The following is a 23,178-nucleotide window of genomic DNA, read 5'->3' as shown; positions in this document are numbered from 1 at the left end:
TGCTTACACCCTCCTCGCAGGGTTCAGGGAATCAAGGTTTGTAGCTATTAAGAAACAACATTAGCGTCCATGTCAGGGTATAATTTGTTAACATGAGGATATGTACTGTCAGTATGAATATTTTAACAGTTTATAAATACTAAACTTTGCACATAACTTTGTACTGTTTGTGCTTCAGACATCACTACAGAGGATAAAATGACTAATTATGTGGCTCGCTGAGGAAAGGTGGGCTTTTATTTTTTCAAGTATGACTTTCTCCAAGCGGATCAGGTAATCAAATAAAAATAAAATGCATAGAAAAAGAGACTGAAATACAATCTGGTCTCTAGACACTAGAGAGAGAATGAGAGCCTTTTTGACACATCCTTTATCTAACAAACTCAGTTTAGTTCATTGATCTCTCTGTCATTTGTTACTGATGATTTGAATCAAGTGTGTCATTTACATTTACATGTATTCATTTGGCAGACGCTTTTATCCAAACTGACTTACAGGTAGGAGTCGAATAAGTCGAATAAGGAATACATATGCCAGAGTTAGGATGCACTTAAATAAACATCCTAAAATATCCTGAGAAACAAATATTTATGGCCGTGAGTTTGGCACGGGAACCCTTTCTTCAAGAAATATAAAACACTAGCCAACATTTCAAAGTTTAAGCAGCGTTTACTTTTTTGAGTTTAGCGGCATCTAGTGGTGAGGTTGTGAATTGCACCCAATGGCTCACTCCGTCTCTCCCTTTCGAAGGACTATGGTGGCTGACAGACAACTAAGATGTCATCACGTTTCCACTTCTTTGCCGAAAGGATATAATGTATTTACCAATCGCGCTCTGAAGAGCAGTTTGTCCGTTTAGGGCGACTGTAGAATCAAGATGGCATGTTTGATGCAAGGGGACCCACGGTGTAAATAGACAGAAATAGTTATTTCTAAGATAATAGGAACATAACAATTCATTATGTAAGGTCTTTATACGTCTCTGAACACATACAGTAGTTATCTACATTATACTGTATTTCCGTCAATAGATCCTCCAAAAATTACACACAGGACCTTTTAAAGCAAACGTCTGGAGTTTGAACGATTTGTAATGTCAAGAGAAATATTTAACTCAAATCACCCTCAACTTAGTGTATATCCGTGACCTTGAACGTATTCAAAATGTGACATGCAGGGTTGATAGATCCTCCAAAAATATTACACACTAGACCTTTAAAGGTGACCCTTAAAACAAAGCGTTCAGAAGGCAGACAATGTGAGGGAATGATTTGTATCCATATCGTTCGTATCCTCAAATATTTGATCTCATTCATGTCAACATGACGTGAATAACATAATGCCAAAATGGTATCTGTGTTTGAGGGAGTGTTTGGATATGAATGGGCAAACAGTGTTATGTCGATCTCTGCATGCTGAACGTGTGCATGCGGCATACTAGAGCTCGTTTTAATCCTCGTTGATTGACACGCTAAAAAGAGTAAATTAGCTTCTGAAGACTTAAATCCTCTCTCCTGTCTAATTTTAACCCTCTTCCGCGGATGGCCTGTCGGTTCCTCACTACAGACACTCATTCAAGCGAGTGTTCTGCTCTTCCCTGTGTTCAAGTGAGAGCTTAAACTGGGCTGCTGTAAATAATGTAACGGGAGGTGCATTTTAAGGGCACATGACGCGTGTAATGGCAGGGGTGAATAATTCACACACGTCCAGTGTTTCACTTCCGCAGTTATGAGAAAAGACACTCAGATCATACAACCATATAATGAAAACTTAATTCCCTGACACAGCAGCTCGAGCCTGGATGCCGGAGGGTCCTCTGGGGCTGACCTGAGGTCAGGGCTTTCAGGACACTGCTGATGATGCCGATGAACAGAGAGAGAGTGCTGGGAACTGAACCTGGATGGGCTGAGAAAAGCAGATGTGTACTTGAGTTTGCTGCTTTGAGTTATGAGAGTGTAATATTGAGAAATCTTGCCGAGATGTCCCGATGTACTGTGAGTCATTCATTTAAAGGAACAGTTCACCCTAAAATTGGATGGAAGTTTAGATGTTAAAGAGACTTTCATCATGTACTCACTCTCATGTCATGTCAAACCCGTATGACTTTCTAACTTCTTGGGAACACTAAAGAAGATAACCAAACAACACCGAACCCCATTGACTCCCATTGTATGAACACATTTCTCAAAATATCTTCTTTGTGTTTCACGGAAGACTCCCATGCAGATTTACGACCACACGTGAGAGAAGAATTGATGACAGAATTCATATTTAAGGTGAACTATCTATTTACTGTAATGAGACCCGTTTAAGTTAAACATTGACCTAACGGTACTAGGGATCACTTTGCCATATTGAAATGAAACCTTCAATGACCTTAGAACCTGAGTTTTGGTGACATCGCCTCAAAGAATGCCATTCTTTATATTCGTTTCTCAGCTCAAGCTCGCTGTGGTGATTCGATGAGCTTCATTATTGCTGCTCACCGCTGAATCATTTATCTTTGATTCTGGGGCGACCTAAATATGTTGTCATGAGATTCTCCTTCATAGAAACAGGAGGACAGAAAAAGTGGTGTAAATGTCACAGCAGGAGGAAAGAACGGAAATCTAGAGACGATCTAGCCAGATGAAAAGAGAAAGAGAGGAAGAATGGCAAGCGAAGGTTTTGCAGTGTTGTAGTTGTAACAGTAAGAAGTTGGGCTGCTGTAATTGCTGATTCTGTCCTGAGAATTGAATACAATGAAGGAAGCGGCTTACAGCCAGATTCATTAGGACAGCTGTGCGGACAGAGAGAGAGAGAGAGAGATGTGTCTTGGGAAATAAGCAGATTCCTAAATTACCCAGTGAAAGCCAGCAGCAGCAGCAGGAGAGAGAGAGAGAGAGAGAGAGAGAGAGATGCAGAGTCAGGAATCTCCACCGCTGTTTGAGATCACAGTGCTGCAGTCATGAGCTGAGGGTCTTTCCTTACTGCAATCTGCTCTAATGCAACCCACCTTTGCATGCTAAACATCAACACTACATCTGGTTCAATCCTACACAACTGCTTGGCTTCAAAACCAAATGTGAATGTTTATATGGTCTAAATATAAGTATTTATGTGTGTGCCTGCGTGTGTATATGTATGTGCATAAGTATATGCATGTAAGTACAGTATATATTTGTGTGTGTAGCGGTGTATGAATAGCAATGTATGTGTGTAAAAGCACAAATGTGTTATTGTTATGCGTGTGTGTTATAAGAGTGTTTTTGGTTGTGTGTTTGATGATAGATGCTGCGATCCCACTGCGAACCCCACTACTGCTGTTCTCCGAATGAAGAAGGTTGCTAAGATACGCCGGGTTTATATTAGATTATCTTATCTGTTGTTACTATATTTTCCCCAGCACCGTGAAACCTTTATTAATTTGGAAATTTACCCAGCTGCAGAATTAAGAAGCTGCTATGTGTACAGCATCTCTCTCTCTCTCTCTCTCTCTCTGTGTGTGTGTGTGTGTGTGTGTGTGTGTAACGTGCTTCTGGGTGCTACATCCAGAACTCCCTGAGGTTTAATGTCGGCCCCTCCTCTTTACAAAGGCTGGCTTGATACATAGCAGTAAGCCGCTGTAATCTACATCCCCGGGGCCTTTGGCTTCATTTGATATCCCGCTAACCAATAAGACGTTCGAGCAAACAAAGCCATGATGTCATCTCCTGCAAAGACCATTGGTGGAGAGCGGAGGCCGCAGACCTGGTGTTAATTATATTTAGCTTGCGTGCCATCAGTGGATGACGGGCGGCCACAGGCCATTTCACTTCCCTTCATTCGGCTTAATGTGAGTTTGTGAGGAACATTGAGCAAAATGTTGGTTGAAAGAAGAAAAAACTCACCGTAGTATACGAATGTAGAAGAATTTAGTTCTTTTTTCCGGGTGAACTCTCTCTAACTTTATAAAATGACTCTCTTTACTAGTATAGTGTATATTCTTTACTGTAAGATTTTAAGCGCAATACATCAGAGCTTCGGTCTTTCATTTGGCAGCAGTTTCGGGTTGAATGTGTCCCAGATCGAGTCTGATCAGAGGAGATTGATTGCCTGCTGGATTGAGTCTGATATGTGTCTGTCTGAGTGTGAAACCGAGGCTGATGAGTGTGGGGTTAAAGGTCATGCGCTCCATCTTGTTCCCGTTACAGTAAAGATGGAGAAACGGCAGGAATGCATGTACTGCGGTGTTGACACTGTGTCTGGACGGCATTCTCTTCCCTGAAGCCAATAGTGTCTGTTCTTAACCCACGTGCTCTGATTCTTCATTTGACACGGACTGTGAAGTCTGAAAGTGAAAATGCAGCAGAATGAAACAATCAGAACACATCTGATGTGTAATATACGGTTTGTGGATCAGGATTTCATACACAATGCGGCAACTGCATGCACAGCACAAGTGCAGAGAAGAGTTCTTGTGATCTTCATTTACTTGAAAACGGAAATCACAGAGAGCAAATGTACACTTTTACTGAAGTCTCATCTGCGTCTTTGATATTTCTCAAGAGAAAAAGAAATCGCACAAATGTGTCTGTCATCAGTGTTTCAGAAGAGATGTCAACACTGTGTCAAACTGAGCTCAGATTCGTCAAGTCTGTAATCTAAAGTCAAGATTATTCAAGATCTCAACATGAACTCAAACATTTCTCATCAAATCCTGATTATTTGAACTCGACAAAAACTACATTCATGTACATCTCCATACTCTTCACGTGTTTCAACAATTACACTCTCATTTCATTCTCACAAGCAAGTTTAGGCGAAACATCTGAGACTAATTTGATATTTGAATGAAACTCCATCACATCTTGTGAGATATGAAAGAGCTGAGCAATAACACTTTTTCTCTCTCTCTCAGTAATATTAACATTATTTTGAAGTCTGATTCCACCGCAGATCATCATCTTTACAATCTTTATCTCTCTCTTTCTCTTCTGCATTAAGTCAGTGTTGATCCCTCGTGTGTAGATGAAGGGTGACTGTATCAGGATCCTCTCTGATTCACGTGTATTCTTTTAAAGTCAACATCTCAACATTTACTGATGCGTGTTTCTGCTCTTTCACGATTCATCAGTGTGCATTATTTAGAAAAACTGCTTGTCTTTCTTGGGCTTGTTATTTAAAGTCAAACGTAAACATCAGGACTAATAATAAAAGATGTATTGTGCTTTACGCAGCATCTCACCCTTCAGGCTCACAGTATGACTTCTGCTCTTTTTAAATAAGCATGTTGAAGTCTCTCTCTCTCTCTCTCTCTCTCTCTCTCACTCTCTCTCTCTCGATCATAGTTTAACTGTGTTTGTGATATTTGTAGTACGTGTAGAAATGTAGAAATCTCCTCTTTCTTTCTCTCTGTCTTTGTTTTACAGTAAGTGACAGCTGCTTTAGAAATCTCGCTGAAGACCGCAGCGGGGTCAACCTCAAAGACCTCGTACACGACCCTTCCTTGTGAGTGACACACACACACACACATTGTACTTTCATGTTTTTTCATAAACATGCTGTCGTTTATACTGACCCTCACCCTAAACCTGTCCATCACAGAAAGCTTTCTGCATCTTTACATTTTCTTCATAGGGTCCAGAAGCACGTATGGTTTATCTGTACCACATACACACACACGCACTTTTGTTTCTGGGTCTTTTCTTTTAACATATATTGGTTTTCCATAAATTGGAATTTGTAATGCATTGGAGTAGCTGATGTTTGGTGTTTTAGTGATGTAAACGGAGTTGCTGCCCGTGAGGAGTTGTATCAGGCTGAAAGACTTGAAAGTGACCCGTTAGCTTCAGTCTTCATTTGTAAATTACATACTGAAAGCTGATAGGGAAATATTTGACCAAGAGACTTTGTGCAAAAAAATCGAACTTTGAAGAACATTTGTCAGAGGAGCTGTGGCAGGCCGTTGCTAAGAAGAAACAGGTTTGTTATAACGCTCTCTATTGGCTTACGCTGCAATGAGTAACTGAACCCGAAAGATGAAATATAAGCTTTACATAGATACCAAATCCTGAGTAATTCCCAAAGAGCATCAACAGCGAGTGAAGTTTGTGCGTGTTTCTGGCCACTTCTGTTAACGATTTTATTGTATCCATTCACAAAAATTAATTCATTTTGATTCATTTAGGTAGATCTGCTCTTCACAACTGATGCAGAATATTTAGCAGGAATCATTTAGAGGCGGAACATGATTTCATTCATCTGAATGTGATAGGCTCGTGAAATCTAGGCCAATATGATTTGATGGTATTTTCCCCACTTGTGCAGCCTTGGTTGCATTAGCAGCAAATTCTAGTTAGTGTATTTTGAACATTTTTTAATATATTTTGATGAACATGCACATGAACATTAAGACCAGAGAATTTTTTTAAGAAATCGTTCATCCACACTGCAAAAAAACTCTAAGTCTCACTTAATATGTTTTCTTACATTCCAATACAAATATAAAAAAATATGTTTTACTTGGGAATCTAAATTATAAATCTTGTTTTCTGAAAGAAATAATCAAAAATAAGTGATTGATTTGTCAAATCACAAAAAACAGTTTTTCTGGTTTTTAGCATTGCCTTCTTATTCTTGATAATTTCCATTCAAAAACAATCTGGTGGATTTGGAAAACTTATAACATGTGTCTTATTCCTTAAAAATGTTATTGAACATCAGTCATTTTAAGACACTCTTTTATTGATCAATACATACATGATGTCCTCTGCATGTGTTTATGTTAGAGAGGGTAGGAAAGACTCATATGAACGTTGTGTGCGTCTGCGTCTGCGTCTGCGTGTCCTCACACGAATTCAGTCACAACATCCGTTGTCAGTCTTACTGATTGGCGACACTAAATATATCCTGTCTGTGAATAAATCCGACATGAGACTCATCTTCCACTGACCCGTGTTAGATTGCCAGCCAGATGCCGGAAGAGAAAGAGACAGAGACATCAGCTAACCCTGAGCATGCCCTGATTCTTCAGCTCGGACAGTGTATTTCAGTTCACTTTATAAGAAATTATATTTTGGCAGCATTAAATTCGTTTTTTTTTTGCCAAAACAGATCTTTGTAAACCTGCATGAGACGCTTTCTTTAATGAAACGCAAAAGAAGATATTTTGAGAAATGTGGTTTGGTGTTCATACAATGGAAGTCAATGGGGTTCAATGCTGTTTGGTTATCAAGGGTGAACTATCCCTGTGTTTATAGAATCTATACAAAATGTAAATAATATTATTACATCAATACAAAATACTGTTGATTTTTATTTCTAACTTGATTTTCATTTTTAACGTAAGGACACATTCTGTGTTATACCCACTAAAAGTGTTTTCAGGTAGTGTGTTCGAGCGAGGGTCCCCGTGTCCTCCGGCAACGCTTTTAACATGCTGAAACCCACCATTCAGCACAAAGGCGATCCATGATTAATTAAATCACAGAGCAGATGGCTTTGGTTTGGACCTCATCCAGAATTGAAGTGGGCCTGTAAAGCTGGGTCACAGATGTGTGCGGGGGGATGCATTCTCTCTTCCTTTATTCATAACCTGTGGAACGCGGTGGGCCAGGAGTGATGTTTTTAAGTGTGCCAGAGCCCGTCTGACGGCAGGCTTCGATTAAACAGTCATAAGTCTTCCATTAGACACTCAGAGACGGGGAAAACATCTCGCGCACTCTGGAGCAATGCCAGGAAATAGCATGGGGAAACAATCATATAGATATTTCTATCAACTATTAGTTATTAAAGGGATAGTTCACCCAAAAAAATCTCTCATGCCATGTCAAACCTGTGAGTTTCTTTCCTCTTCAGAACACAAAAGAAATATTTTGAAGAACGCTGATAATCAAACGACACTAAACCCCATTGACTTCCATTGCATGAACACAAAACCACATTTCTCATAATATCTTCTTTTTATGCTCCACTGAAGAAAGACTCACGTACAGATTTACAACCACACAAGGACGAATACACGTGACTTTCCGTGTGTACTTTTGCATTTGCAAATTTTCTGTTGCATTCACTATCTTGAGACATGTTTTTGCATACTTAGAAATAGTATGCAGTATACAAATGCAGTACACTACCTTTTTATAGTGATCTATATCTCACTGTACCGTTTCTCTGCAGTCTGGTTTCTGTCTCACTCCCTGTTCCACCTTCTTTATTGCCCTCAGAATATCTGTAAATTATATTAGCAAAGACTCATAATATTTCATTTTTAGCTCAGTACAATATTTGCATCCGTGGGGTAACTGATTTTCACTTCCCTGTCACGCACTGATACTTGATCATCTCGAGTCTTACAAAACAATTAACTCCATCTGATTTAACCGAATCGCCAAAGGACTGAACTGTAACACGCTTTGAATTTCATTAAGACGTCAAACTGTGTTGCACAACGATCATGACCACAGAAATATTTAACAGCAGGAAATCTTTCTCTTGAGTCTGTTACACAGAATTACTGTTTTATGTCACAATGTAACGTGTTAGCAGTTCCTCTCTGGTGTAAAGTGTAAAGCGTGTCATTTCACTAATAGAATTACAAAGATCTCTGAATGTACTGCATTGCCTGTGTCATCAGGGAGGGAGTTTTACGCAGACAAGCATCTATGGATCTGTTGTACTCTAACTTTATAAAGATCTTGTCTGTTTTAAACTGCGTAACTAATGCAGGAACACCGCCGTCACCCCAGATTTACCCTGAAAGTTCCGCCAACCCGTTCCTTTTGTTTACTGTCGCAAAACGTTCTGTCTTTGTAAGAAGTCACCTTCATAACCTACAAAGCGTCTATTTCAATCCTTCACTGCAGTTCTTTTGTCTTTGAGATGGATTTGAGTTTCAAACAGCAAAGGCAAACCTGGCTATCCTCTCTCTCTTTCAACAATTGTGCGCTTGAAGTCCTCTAATGATGTCATTAAGGGTTTCTTGTGCACTTCATTTAGTTTTCTATCACAGGTTAAACTTGAATAAAAACATGTTTTATTGTTGTTCTTTAAGACTTTGCATGCAATGCATGTAAATGATCTCTGTTTTTATTGGTGTCCATTTCCAGATGAGTTAACCCATGCATGTTTCATATTAATCTTGAGAACAGTAGTATCGCATACTTCGTATCTTGGAAGAGTATTTATTTTGATCAAATTTATAAAAGAGAGATACAGCTGTATGATTATTTCTAGAAAAAGACGAGCACCTGGAGGCGTGCGGGGGGACGGAACTAAAGCAAGAGCGCACAATACATCATCGCATTATTCCTTTGTGTTGTTTACAGTCGGACCGATTACCAACAAAACCCAGACATATGACTTAGTTTGACTTACCGCGTGCGGTTTATGTCCTGTGCTTTTCCGGGAGAATTGTCCAATAAGGGACTACCCTTGTTACGAAACGGGAATCCATGTACAGAAATACCACGTCAATTTTAAGTTTTAAATCAATTTTATTGAAAACAAATGCCTTTATGATCTGTAATGTGATAGAAAAAGATAATAGAGGGTGTTCAGCGAGAGTTGGATTTGAACTCCAGTCTCCAGTAGCAAAGCTATACAGACATCACATCTTACGCCACTGGAGTCACTGATTGCACTAGAGTCTTTCTTACACTTTCTCTATTCCAATCACATACTGTACAATATTGTTTATTTAATAAAATGAACAAAATTTAACAAATCGTTTATTTAATACAACTATTATACAATAAAATAATACTATAAATGAATAAGAACATAAATGTAATTAAATGCACACCAGTAATGTATTCTTCTGAAGCATTTTTATAAAAGTGACTAAAATTAAAAATCAACTAAGGCATAGTCCTGGCTTGAGCTAAGCCGTGTCTGTGAAACTGGGCCTTAAAACACACACATGCTCTCTCTCTCTCTCTCTCTCTCTCTCTCTCTCTCTCTCTCTGTCACTGAAGGCCACGGTCTGATGTGGTTACCTTGGAAACGGAGGAAAGAAGTTATTTGCTATCAGTATAAAGTTATTTATGCAAAGATTGAACCCGGTAGCATTTAAGGGGGTGAACCTGTCAGGTGTGACTAACTGTTGTTATGAATATTTGAGAGAATAAATCACACACATGATTGGACGATCATCACAAACACCTATTGATTCAGAATGAATATTAAACCCCCACCGCAATGCCTTGGAACATCAGATACGTTTTATTATCTCAACAATTTGCACATATGATCGCGCAAATGATCAGCTATCATGTCTTTGGAGGACACTCGTCATGTGCAACCACACACGTGACACTAACGCGAAATTAAGAATTAAATGTTAATGTTAACACTGTCTGGATGATTCCCTAACTCCAACCTATGCATCATTCACCAAGCAGGACATGATAAATGTGAGAACATGAGGCTTATATGAGGCGCCGCATCCGCAGCCATCATTGTGACAGGGGGACTCTTCAGATTCTAAAGCGGATTTGATTGGACGAGATCTTTGAGAGGCTGACGTGTAGCGTGATGTCATTGAGTTTCTAGATTTTTTTGGGCGCACGTGCCAGACTCAGTTTTGAACGCTTATATCTTTTGAATGGTAATTTTGTCAGCGTGTAGGAGCAATGACGTCCTCAAGGCTAACTTATTTTTAATAAGAGGGATAAAATCCTTTTGATTTCACTGGGCCTTTAAAATACGCATTATTAGTGTCTGTTTACCTGCACCCAGCAGTACATTTCAACAATATATTATGAGTTTCCTAAACCCACAGCTTAGTTTCTCTTCTTTCTTTGGTGATGAAAGAGTGTGTGAAAGTAATTTTGAAGCTGTGTGTGTGATGTGAGGACACACAAATGCCGTCACGTAGAGACCTGATGCTGTAGTTTCCTAAAAATAACTCGTAAAAGAATAAGACAGAACAGTAAGAGAAAGAGGGTCTTACATAAGAGCTGTCTGTAGCTCTACACCTGCCCAGAGCGCTTTTACCCTGATCTCTCTCACACACACACACACATGTATGTTTTATTATCTCCGTGGGGACAGTCCATAGGCTTAATGATTCTTATACTGTACAAACTGTATATTTTATCCCCTAAACCTAAAGATCATAGAAATTGTTTAGAATTTTTAGATTTTCACAAATGATCGTTCTGTACAATTTATAAGCCTTTGTGCCCGTGGGGACCTCAGTTTTGGTCCCCACAGTGACACGGCCCCCATGAGTTAGTGTCCCCACTAACATATAAGTCCTCACACACACACTGTGTTTGTCCTAATTCTTGATTTGGCCACAGGATGGCACCATTTAACAGAAAGGTTGTCTTTTGAAGTCTATAGATTTGTGTGATCTTTTTGCTTTACAGGCTTGGAGGAACCATCGCGGCTTACAAAATTGTTCCTGATGAAATCGATGAGATCAAGGTATGTTGTTAAAATAAAACTGTTAAAAGAAACACACGAATGCATCCATGTAAATTCTTGATGTGTTTCTTCATGTATTCTACTCTGTGAAGCTGCTTTGAAATGTTGTCGACTGTGAAAAGCGCTGTGCAAATCAACATAAATTGAATAAATAAAAATTAGCATTTGGACACCTAGGAATATAGTGTGTTAAATAAAAAATCACAAAGATACTTCAATATCAAAATGCTTTTTGATAGTCATTGCGAACGATTGTGTTTCTTGTGTCCCGTTGAGTAGGAGACGCTGGTCGACTGGTGTGATGAGAAAGAGTTAAACCTGATTTTGACCACGGGTGGCACTGGCTTCGCCCCGCGAGATGTCACACCTGAGGTGGGTGTCATGAGGGAAGATGTGTGTTCATGACGGATCAACATCTAAAACACCCAGACACACCTCAGGCTTACCTACTGTTCACCACTGAAGCACACAGTTGGTTACATATACAGAATTGTCACTATCGGCCCAAGACATTTGGACCCCACCGTATTTCTGAACAACACAAGACGACACACACACACATTTCTATGACTCTCTTTCTCTCAGTCCCATGAGTCTCATCAGCACAGCTGCTTTGATGTTTGTTCATGTGAATCTCTCTCTATCCTGCTCGAATATTGTTTGAAGTGTCACTCAACACCAGAGAACACGCGCACACACACACACACACACATGCACGCACACACACATGCACGCACACACACACACAGTTATCATGTGAAGTGTTTGGAGAGATGGTGGAGTCACCAGTGGTTTTAATGTCACCTGTTAAAATGTAACATCACTGTTGAGACCAGAGGTTTTCAATCCTTACAATTTAAAAGGCATCTATTTTTATAAACAGATTCTATGAAATAGAAAAGTAATTAATCTCACAGCAATCTACAACTGAGATTCTCTCTCTCTCTCTCTCTCTCTCTCTCTCTTCAGGCCACTAAAGAGGTGATCGAGCGGGAAGCTCCAGGGATGTCTCTGGCCATGTTGATGGGCTCTCTGAATGTCACTCCTCTGGGGATGCTCTCCAGGTCACACTTCACAACACACATCCAACGTGCTCTCAATGTCACGGGGCTGATCGGAGGATTAACTTTTCCATTCCGTAGAATATTTAGAGCACAGACTGACCCCAGATCAGCACTTTTAATCAAAGAAATGGATGTACTTGGAATCAGAATGAGTTTTATTGACCGATGCACAGAAGAAATTTGATTCGGTAAAAAGGACAGAAATATTGTACAGAATAATATGGGCACAGAATCATGTCCAGTTTTATAAATTTTGAAAGGAAAACTAAATTCAATTATGAAACGATTATGGAAGAAAAAAGTAATTAGAATATCATTTCATATTTACACTGTTATTCTGGGATTAATGTATTTTATTATATTAAAACAGTATTATACAATTTACTCACAAATCTGAATATACTGTATTGTATTTACTATGTAAAAAGTGATATTAATACAAATGTAATTTATGTGTGTGTATAGACCAGTTTGTGGTATACGAGGAAAAACTCTCATCATAAACCTGCCGGGCAGTAAAAAAGGTTCACAGGTACGACTTATTTTCTTTGTTTAGATTTAGCTTTAAACTTCTGGCACGAAGGTCTCGTTCTGATGTTCCAAACAACCTGTTGTTGTTATTGTTGTTGTTTATGTGTGTGCAGAGCTTTAGATACATTTCTCTCTCTCCTGCAGGAATGTTTTCAGTTTATCCTGCCCGCTCTCCCTCACGCCATCGATCTTCTGCGAGAAGCTGTGGTCAAAGTGAAGGAGGTGCCCAATGAGCTGGAGGACCTGCCCTCTCCTCCGCCCCCTCTGTCCCCGCCCCCCGGCAGCAGCCCCCACCGACAGACGGAGGAAAAGGGGGTGCAGTGTGAGGAAGAGGAGGAGGAGAAGAAGGACAGCGGCGTGGCCTCCACGGAGGACAGTTCCTCATCGCACATCACAGCCGCCTCCATCGCTGCCAAGGTAAGCGAGATACAGGAAACATGCGATTCCCGCATGTCCCCGTGACACACAATCGTCATGCAGATGAATGAATTCACAGCATTGTCTAAGCGCTATCAATCTTTCATTCATGATTCGACATGACGTGTCGTTTTGATGTGTGCTAGAGTCTCATCTGGTGTGAGTGATTGATACACCTGTCATCCATCATTCATCCTTCATTCAGACTGTTGTGTTTGGATGTCATTCAGCCGCTGATGGACAGGTAACTCATCAATCATCAGTCTACAAACATACTGTGACTGCATCACATACTATTAATACACACGTGCACTTTACAGTAGTTTAGTAAGTGCGCTTAAAGTAAGTATACGTGCATTTAAACTAAGTCGGTCAAACGATTAATCGCATCCAGTCTGTGTACTGTGCATATTCGTTTTGTATTTTAAATGCAAAAACATTCACATACATGTATAAACATTTAGGAAATTGTATGTATTTATAGATACCACCAATAATTTAAATTATATATAAATGTTTATTCATTTTATATTTCCTTGAATAGGCACAGCACACAGACATATATTAAGTTAAAACAAACCTTTATTCTGGAAGCCATTAATCGCAGCCCTAATTTAAACATACTGCCACATCATAAAATGTCTTTATCTTAAAATCCATTATAATTTCAAAAAAATTTAACATTACAATTATATTTCTTCACACTAAAATAATTAAAATGTAGACAAATTGTTATGAAAGCAACGCTGCTAAAAAATATATAAAACGAAAGAATTATTTTGTATGTGTTTCATTTCATTGTCTTATTTATTGTGTATGTATTATTTGATTTGGTATAATACACCAGTAATTTTAAAGAAACAATTGGAGTTTTCATGTCGTTTTATTTGTTTTTTTTAGATTCCCGACTCCATCATCTCACGTGGAGTTCAGGTCCTCCCCCGCGACACGGCGTCATTGAGCACCACGCCGTCAGAGTCGCCGCGTGCTCAGGCTACCTCTCGCCTCTCCACCGCCTCCTGCCCCACCCCTAAGGTAAGAGCGCATCACGTCCTGTTTCCTATCCCCCCGCACTATTCGCCCCTGTGTGCTGTTCCTCTGCCTCACCGTCGCTCCTCCCTGCTGCTGATCTCCGGCCCTCACCTCACCCCAAACTCCTCACACCCTCTGAGCTGTAAGACTCGTGTCCGTGTGTGTTTATTTCACAGGTTTATTTTCATTCTTCTGTGTTTTATATTCTGTGAATTTACATCCTGCACAACTTACTTCACGCATAGAGCTTCCTAAATAATAATATCTTGATTTAGTTGGAGGTCGCAATGATTGTGTTGAGAGATGCGTCTAAACTCTGATGTCTTAAGTGATGTTTCACACACACACACGCACTTCATTCTCTCTTCCGGCCCTTGTTAAACAAGCTGCAGTTGAATCCCCCCTATCTGGCGGCGCTTGTTCGTCAATTCGTATGTCACAATTATTTCTCGCCTCACTGCTTGGATGCAGGCGGTTGTCATGGGAGCAGGGGTTGCCATGGTGACGGCGCTCCGCTGGCATGAGTGAGATGGTTTGTACAGGTATTTGTTTTGGACACAGGTGCACGTTCTCACTCATTTATTCTGTTAACTCAACTTTGAAGACAGAGTATTTTGAAGTGTCATTTTTGTGTAAGTGTGTGATCTCGTTGCTGTGCAATTGTGTGAAAGGGACTCAGTGTGGATGGAACTATTATCGTCAGTAATGTAGATTATAAAGTGGACATAAAATGCTTTATCAGAGATGATTATTGACCTGATCCCATACATTCTCTCTCCCGCACACTTTGTGTCTTGTTGGTCCACAGTCTCAAACACAGATGATGATGATGATGATGATGTGAGCGTGGCAGTTGGTTTTGTTATGTAACACAGTTATGTAATAATAAGCCACTAACACATATCTCAGTCCCTGCGATTATCTGCATACACAGTACTGCATTCAATTCTAATCCATGAGAAATCCAACAGGATGATGGTGGAAATATCTCTTCACTGGACATTTTTACAGAACCAGACAGATATATACATCATACATACATACATACTTTGCACTTTTAATTTTATTGTTATCCTCCTTTTCGTTTGTGTACATATTTGCACTATTTGTAAACAGCCCAGCTTTGTGACAATACGAGACACAACTAAACTTCCGTCAGCGGCATTGATGGCCGTGCTCTCTCTCTCACGCTGGCTGGTTGAAGCGTGAGCTTGCTCTTTCACTCGGTGGATGACCCTTAGGGGTGCTTTTCCTGGAGAATTGTCCAATAAGGGAAGAAGAACCCTTGTTACGATGCGGGAAACTTTCCGAAAGCTGTACGAACCCTGAATCAAGCACAGAAATACTACGTCTCCAATTCGTTTTTTGACAAGTTGACCATGTTAAGCTTGAGAAGGCAGCACGTTTAAAGGTGTACAGAAGTCAGAATGCATGGAATAGCTTGTTACCTCCGCTTTAATCTTCAGTACACATGGCGAGTTTATGTCATGTTTTCATGAGGTAAATGCTGTAAGTGTCTACTGGACTCTGAACTCGTGTGTTGGGGTTTTGAGTTCAAAGATTATTTTTATGAATTTTGTTTCTCCACATACGGTATTTCATTCATTGCAGAAGGTTGTTAAGGGATAGGGTTCTAAGTTTAATTCTTATAAAGATGTGTGTGTGTATGTGCTTGTGTGTGCATGCAAGTGTGTGTTGTCTTTTTCAAATTAATTTTTTCTTATTTTTGCTCGACTGATTTTTTATATTTCTGTTTTGTTTCCTTCTGATCGTAATTCCTGCCTTCTCCCTCTCTTGCGCAAACTCTCTCTCTCTCTCTCTCTCTTTCCTCCCTTCATCCTCTCTGTGTCAGATGGTTTCCGTGTGTGGTTTGCTTGTAAGGATTCATGTAGATGATGGTAAGACTCAGCTTGCCTTCTTTCATTTCTTCGGTGGCTGTTTTATTTAATCGTTTTATAAATCTTCAATTCATGTTTGTAATCCATTTGCTATAGAGCATAAATCTGTATGTGTTATATATATGGTGTGTAGTTGCAGTTCCTTCGACAATAAGAACACAGATGAAGGTTTATAAAGAGACAAAACTATCACTGTGTCCTTTGTTTGCCTGTGAGATTTACGGTTGCTTCGGTTTTGTTCTTGATAATCCCTCCGGATATGTTTTATCTTCATCGTTGTTAGTCAATATGAAAGTTTTTTTTATATTTGTTTCACTATATGTAGGGGACAACGAGACTTAAGGAAGTTATAACATTGACGACAGCACAAGTTCAACTCTCCTTTGTTTTTAAATGTACAGAATAGTGTGCTGGTGTGCTGTTGTTGTTTAAGATCATGAGCTGGGTTTATCGCAGGAAAGCGGTTTCTGTAAACTAAAGCTGTTCGGATTTTGCCTTCGTGTGTATGAAGCAGTTTACTGTAACCCACATGAACAGTCCCGGGGATAAATAACAATTCAAGCAACGTTTCACATTGTCTCCTGAAAATGTACCCAGTTTACCTTATAAATTATTGTTGTCGTCGCAGCAGGTGTCATTCTAAAGAAGAAAAGAAGTTTGGTCATCTGTTATCAAATGTGATCATGTTAAATTTTGTCTCTGGTTAAATGCGTAATATATCTCGCTTCATTAGGAAGTAAGTCTTGCAAAGTATTTACAGTGGATTCGTTCAAATTCTGTTCATTATCATCACATTTTTATAGCCAGTGATGAGAAAACATTTATTTACTGACTGTAAGGGAAATTCTATACACCGTAAATGATTGAATTGTAATAGAAGATGCATTTGTGTGCACTTTAGCATGTTTTTGGTTCAAGCAGTCGTATCTAATGACATATGAAAAGATTTCTAAATGTACAGCCTCTCCCAACACTATCATTATTTCATTAAGATTTCATTATTTCATTGAGTGACATCCAGTGTTTGTTATAAAATTGTCATCCTCATAAGGCAGACTGAAGGTAGATGGATCATTTCGATATTTCAGGCGTTCTTGAGGGTTTCAGTATCTGAGTTTTAGCAGGCGGTGTGTGAATCCATCCTTCCATCTGTGCTGATAGCGTGTGTCATGTAGAACCTGTATGAACTGAATTTACTGTCCTCACACTTTCTCTCCAGGCTTACATCAAGAACATCACCCAAATATAAGAATTTAGATATACAATATATCAATATTTACAGAAGCAATTCGGCCTGAAACATTCTCTGTGCAAGTACGTGAACACAAGCGAGCTTGTTTCTCGTTTGTTGTTTCTTTCCAAATCTCTCCAAATGCTTGCGACCACCAAGCATTCGCGGCTATGTTTGCATACTTGCTTAAAGTATGTTTCTGGCCCGTACCTCCATGTCAATCGTCTTTGAAATGTGTTGTTTTTTGGCTTGTGATGCTCAAGTGGTCCTCTGGGCCAGCAGGGGGCAGCAGCGTCTGTCTTGGCTTGGCTCTTCTGTTTAATTGTCTTCTCTTCTCCCCTTCTCGCGGCACCCAGGCGCGGCTTCCCTCCTCCTCATCCACCCTAAGCATTGCTGAGGTATTCCTGCATGAGTCTCGGGCCGCATCGCCATGGCAACAGCGCTCCTCAACGCGTTGCCATGCGACACGTTTCATCCTGCCTGTTTTGACTGTCGCTTCCCGCTCGGCACGCAACCCTTCCTGTCTTGTCATGCATGCTTTTCCCAAATGCAACCCGAGCACCGATGACTTGCAGCCTTTTTATGACAATGACAGACATTTATGTTTGAGCGTTTTTAGGTTGAAGTGTGTTTGATTTGATCCGTCATTCCTTTCAGTATTGTTCTTTTATTTGTGTTCTCATTGCACATGAGATATTTTTATGTTGACTTTGCAACACATACAGAAATATACAGAAATTACACTTGCCTCATATTGACAGAAAAGTCTCAGTATAATTTCTCTATAATGAATGATTTGGTGGAGATATTCTTAAAAGTCAAATGAAGTATTCTAAGTATGCTTATGTTTAATCGTAGTTTAATACTTTCCCATGTAGTATACACTACCGGTCAAAGGTTTACGAACACCTAACCCCTCACTTATTCATTTTATTTCCACATTTGAGAAAAATAGTAAGCTCATCAAAACTGTGGAATACCACAAACAGAAATATGGGGATTATGTTTTCGACAAAAAAGTATAAACATTAGCATACAACGTAAATATATTAGCATCTTCAGTGTGATTTCAGAAATGTACTCTTTGCATTTAAGACACTTAAGATGTTTTTAAACGATATTAAAGTCTATTCTGAGCTCTTATTGGTCGCTCTTTTTTTATTATTTAGTCAAAGTCGTCCGTTTCAAGGACATTTTTTATTTAGTTTATAATGAAAAAAGTTTATTTTTGCACAATTATATTTTTGTATGAAACTCTTTTAAGATAATGGGAAGCATTTCATTCAAGTGTTCTAAACTTTTCACCGGTAGTGTACATATATTAAACTAGAAGTATGAGGATGTTAAATTCATTTCAAGAATAGGTACAAGTATACTTGCAGTACATAAACTTCTACACTCCTAGTGGTTTATTGAGAGTCAATTTCAAAGTTAGCTTGTAGTTTTTCTCAGTGTCGGATCACCATCACGTCACTGTACTGCACTAGATCAGTTGTGCGTTTTAATTCAGATGCTTATACTTTTTCCCATTGTAACGGTTCACACATCATAGCGGTGTGTTGTGTTGGAGAGTGTGTTATGTTGTGTGTTTGTGTCACTTCAGGCATAGCATGTTTATAAATGTGTTTGAGTGATTCTGTGAGTTTGTGTGTGAAAGATAGGAGAGGACTGTACGTGCGTGTGTGCGTGCGTGTGTGTGTTTTGGGTGAGTGACTGTCCTGTGACTTCCTCCAGGCGTCGCGGCGAGAGTTCAGAGCACACCTGGATGAGGTCATCACTCTGAAGTCAAGGTACTCAACCTTGGACCAGGTAACAAGCTTGTCTTTAATCGTAGCTTGTCGGCAGAATGTGAGACACATTTAGTCTAAAAACCACGCCACCTGCGCCAACAGTGGCATACGTCAGTTTTTGTAAAATAAAAAATCATACAAACACAAAATGACATACATCCTATATTTATTTAAGGCTTTGCAATAGTAATGTTAACTGTAGTGTGTACTGTATGTACTGCCGTCTACGACATCCACTTCACATCACACCCTGTCGGCAATGTAGATATGAAAGCAAAACCTTTTAGTTGTTAGTGATGATAGCTACATGTAGGTGTTTGTGTAAAATACATTGTGTGTATTTAATGCTGTGAGGATTGGAATGTGTGTGTTTGTGTGTGTGTGTGTGCGTACGTGTGTGTGTGTGTGTGTAATATTGGATGAGCTCAGTTTAAATGCCTGCAAAACAATCTCCTGAATTTCACAGCTCACAAATCCTCTTAATCCATTTTTTTAAGTTTCATTATTTTGAATTGGCCTTACTTTGTAATAAATTTTTCATATTTTTTATGTAAATTCAGTCAGATTTAAGCAATATTGTTATATTCTTTTGTCATATACATTTTTCACCATGTGGTTCTTTTTTCTGTTTTAGTTCATTGATTTTCAGTTCATAATTTTAGTGTCTCAAGTTATGACAAATTGATCATTCTTATGTAGATTAGGTTTAAAAAAAAATCAATTAATGTAATTTTTTTTTAGATTTATTCAACTGTTACTATAATAACCCTGATTTTAACTTAAAATGCGACTATAAACAAAAAGAAATGAAATAAAAATTGTGTGTGTTACCTCCTGACAGCGCTCTACATGCAGTACACTGCCTGTTCTTGTTTTTCTCATTTGAATCGGCACATTTTTGTTATTAGGAAACAAATTAGGTCAATTAAATCACATTAAATAACTGTTCAGAGCTCTTAGGAGTTTACAGTTTCACTGTTTTAATGAAAATCTTGTCTCATATATTTTCAACTGTGTTTGCAGAAATCCATGTGTGTGTGCTTTAAATGTCTGTCAGGTGATCTCTGAGCGGGTCTCTTAAAAGTCAACATGAAATCAGAATTCACCCCGTTTACTTTGCTGGTGTCATTTGTGCAAGAAAAACTGTAAAGCGATCAAATGAAATACTTTCCGTTTGTTCAAGGATGCATTTTTATAGTTTGTTGAACCTTACTCCAAAACATAGAACCTTAAATGCAATGGTCATACATGACACCATACAGCCTGACTTTATATTTATCAGCAACTAATGGATAAAATGAGTTCAAAGTATCCTAAGAAAAGAAATAATGAATGAACTTATGTCCTGATGAAATATACTCCAAAAACATCTCTTTTTATGGGTGAGGAAATGGGTTTGTGAATTCTGTTTCATGTTGCGCATTTTTGCTTTGCTTTAAGGTACCTGTGTGTTACAAATGTGTAATACTTTTTTTACATTGTAAAACTTTTCTTGTTGTAAGATATTAAGTGTGTCTCGCCTCTGCTGCGGACTGTCTTTGAGTTGTGTTCTCAGTTGTGTTATGTTGTAACTGATGGATTGATGATTTATCTCCGTAAGCTCCAGTGTAGGTTGGAGGTGCTAAAAGATGATCGTCGTGGCCACATGACCTTCAGTTCTCGAGTAACTATCATGAGCCCTTCACACATGACAAACATCTTCTGTCTCTCTGCGTCTGGACGTCTGTTTTTTCTTTCCCCCGAACATTCAAACCTTTTGGCTTTACTTCTTTTTATTATTCTGCTTTCTTAAGGCACTCTTTTGAGTTCATTGTTTGTGCATTTTCCGGTTTAACAGTCAACAGTTGCATTTCACTAAAATTCTGTCATTTTTCAGTGTGTTTGGTGGTTGATATGAATATTTCATATACGCCGCTACTATATCAATAGCTTTGCTTTCTTTCTTTCTTTCTATCTTTCTTTCTTTCTTTCTTTCTTTCTTTCTTTCTTTCTTTGGTTTGTGTGTTGTTCACCTTTTCAGAAATGTTTCTATCTTGCTGTGTTTGCCATGTCTCTCACTCTTTCATGAGCTTTGAGTGGTGTTCTGGGCTTCCGTGACGGTCTTTCACTCGTGTATTTGTCTTTCTCTCCTCTGGTTCTTCAGTCTTTCTTCACTAGATGATGTCTGCTTGTTCTCTTAAGGATCATCATCACGCCCTCATTCTGTTAAAGCTCTGGGGGTCTGTCTGTCCTGTAAGGGTCACGTGGAAATTGACAAAGCTTCTGCAGATTGGTCAGGAGAAAATAAAACACATCGGCGGAAAAATAAGATATATCATAGATTTTCAAATTAAAGATTAAATCAGCTCAGATGTCATTTTTTTATGATCCTTTTTATTTATACAGTTTATATAGGAGAGTGTAGACAGACAGGAGCATGAGGGTGAGACAGGGTGACCCAGTTCAGACTTGAACCCCGGTTCCCATGAGCCATCAGCTCATACGGGTGTCTGGAGCGCTGACCACTGAGCCACAGCTACGACACGATTGTGGCTTTTAAAAAAGACGCATGCATCGCAGAGTCATACAACCAAGAAAACCAACATTCCGTCATCGTGGAAAAATGATCGACAGAGTTTTAGTGCAGCATTCATTCATTTGTATTTTAGATGAAGTGTAATTGATGTGATGTCAGAGGTCAGTGAGCAGGTATCTTCCGAAACTCAAAGTCCTGATGTTTCTTTCTGTTTCACCTCATCACATCCCAAAATGTTCTGCTCCGTGTTTGTCTCCGGGTTTCATGCGGATATAAACTAAAAACACACAACAGAATATAACACTCAATCTTAATGACAACACAAAAGATTTCAAATATGAATGTTTTCATGTTTTTTTCTGTAGGTGCAGTCACGATGCAGCAGCAAGGAGAATATCCTCAGAGCAAGTGCGTCCTTTTGTCTTTCATATATCCATTTACTATTTTTCTTTTATAAAGAACCGCTGAACTATTAAACTAAAGAAAAACCTCCACATTAAATTCAAATAAAAATGTGAAAACGTAATAAAAAATAGGAAATGTGGCCTTGCGGCAGATTCAGTCATTTCGATGATTTATTTCATAATAAATGTTTACAAATAAGAGCTACATCTCATCTGAACGGAAGCATTTGAGTTTATACAATGTGTGTCTGTGTGTGTTTATGAAGGTCATAGTGCAGTGGACATCACCAAAGTTGCACGGCGACACCGGATGTCTTCATTTCCCCTCACGTCTATGGACAAAGCCTTCATCACTGTGCTAGAGATGACCGCTGTACTGGGAAATGAAATCATCAACTACAGAGGTGAACGTAATCCCTAAACTGACATACATTACAAATCGATATTTCATCTCCATTTATTGATTGTTTTGGTAATCCCTACATATTGACCCTTATGTGATGACCGGACATCATCTCTCACATGTTAATGATGTTTTCTTGTGTAGACGGGATGGGTCGAGTTCTGGCTCAGGACGTGTATGCCAAAGACAACCTGCCTCCATTTCCGGCCTCTGTTAAAGACGGCTACGCTGTGAGAGGTGAGAAGAGAAAGTCAGGCATTTGTCACGTCTGTTTATTTTTCTGATCTTTATTCTCGCTCTCCGTGTTTCTAATAGCCGCCGACGGTCCTGGTGACAGATTTATTATGGGCGAGTCTCAGGCTGGTGAACAGGTTAGAGAAACTTCACCACGATTTCACAAACAGTGCGAGAGAGGTCAAACCAATGGAGGGCTTCCATGACAGTTCTATGACAGTTTTTATGAGATCATTATAAATACTAGTATTGCTCCTGATGTGTGTGT

The 23,178-nt window shown here is 39.1% G+C and overlaps 1 protein-coding gene across 1 annotated transcript in view; it reads left to right on the top strand.

The window, feature by feature from the left end:
* Positions 1 to 23,178, top strand: part of gphnb (gephyrin b) — a 32,093-nt gene that overhangs the window by 5,078 nt on the left and 3,837 nt on the right. Inside the window, exons 2-13 of the mRNA XM_079474263.1 lie at positions 5,391 to 5,469; positions 11,334 to 11,391; positions 11,671 to 11,763; positions 12,361 to 12,455; positions 12,921 to 12,987; positions 13,131 to 13,403; positions 14,304 to 14,438; positions 19,299 to 19,373; positions 22,235 to 22,277; positions 22,540 to 22,677; positions 22,821 to 22,913; positions 22,992 to 23,047. Coding sequence (XP_079330389.1) covers positions 5,391 to 5,469; positions 11,334 to 11,391; positions 11,671 to 11,763; positions 12,361 to 12,455; positions 12,921 to 12,987; positions 13,131 to 13,403; positions 14,304 to 14,438; positions 19,299 to 19,373; positions 22,235 to 22,277; positions 22,540 to 22,677; positions 22,821 to 22,913; positions 22,992 to 23,047 — 1,205 coding nt within the window. The remainder of the gene's footprint in view (positions 1 to 5,390; positions 5,470 to 11,333; positions 11,392 to 11,670; positions 11,764 to 12,360; positions 12,456 to 12,920; positions 12,988 to 13,130; positions 13,404 to 14,303; positions 14,439 to 19,298; positions 19,374 to 22,234; positions 22,278 to 22,539; positions 22,678 to 22,820; positions 22,914 to 22,991; positions 23,048 to 23,178) is intronic.

The sequence above is a fragment of the Barbatula barbatula genome, assembly GCF_947034865.1.
Source record: "Barbatula barbatula genome assembly, chromosome: 15".
Lineage (NCBI taxonomy): Eukaryota > Metazoa > Chordata > Actinopteri > Cypriniformes > Nemacheilidae > Barbatula > Barbatula barbatula.
This window is presented reverse-complemented; position numbering and strand designations above follow the sequence as displayed.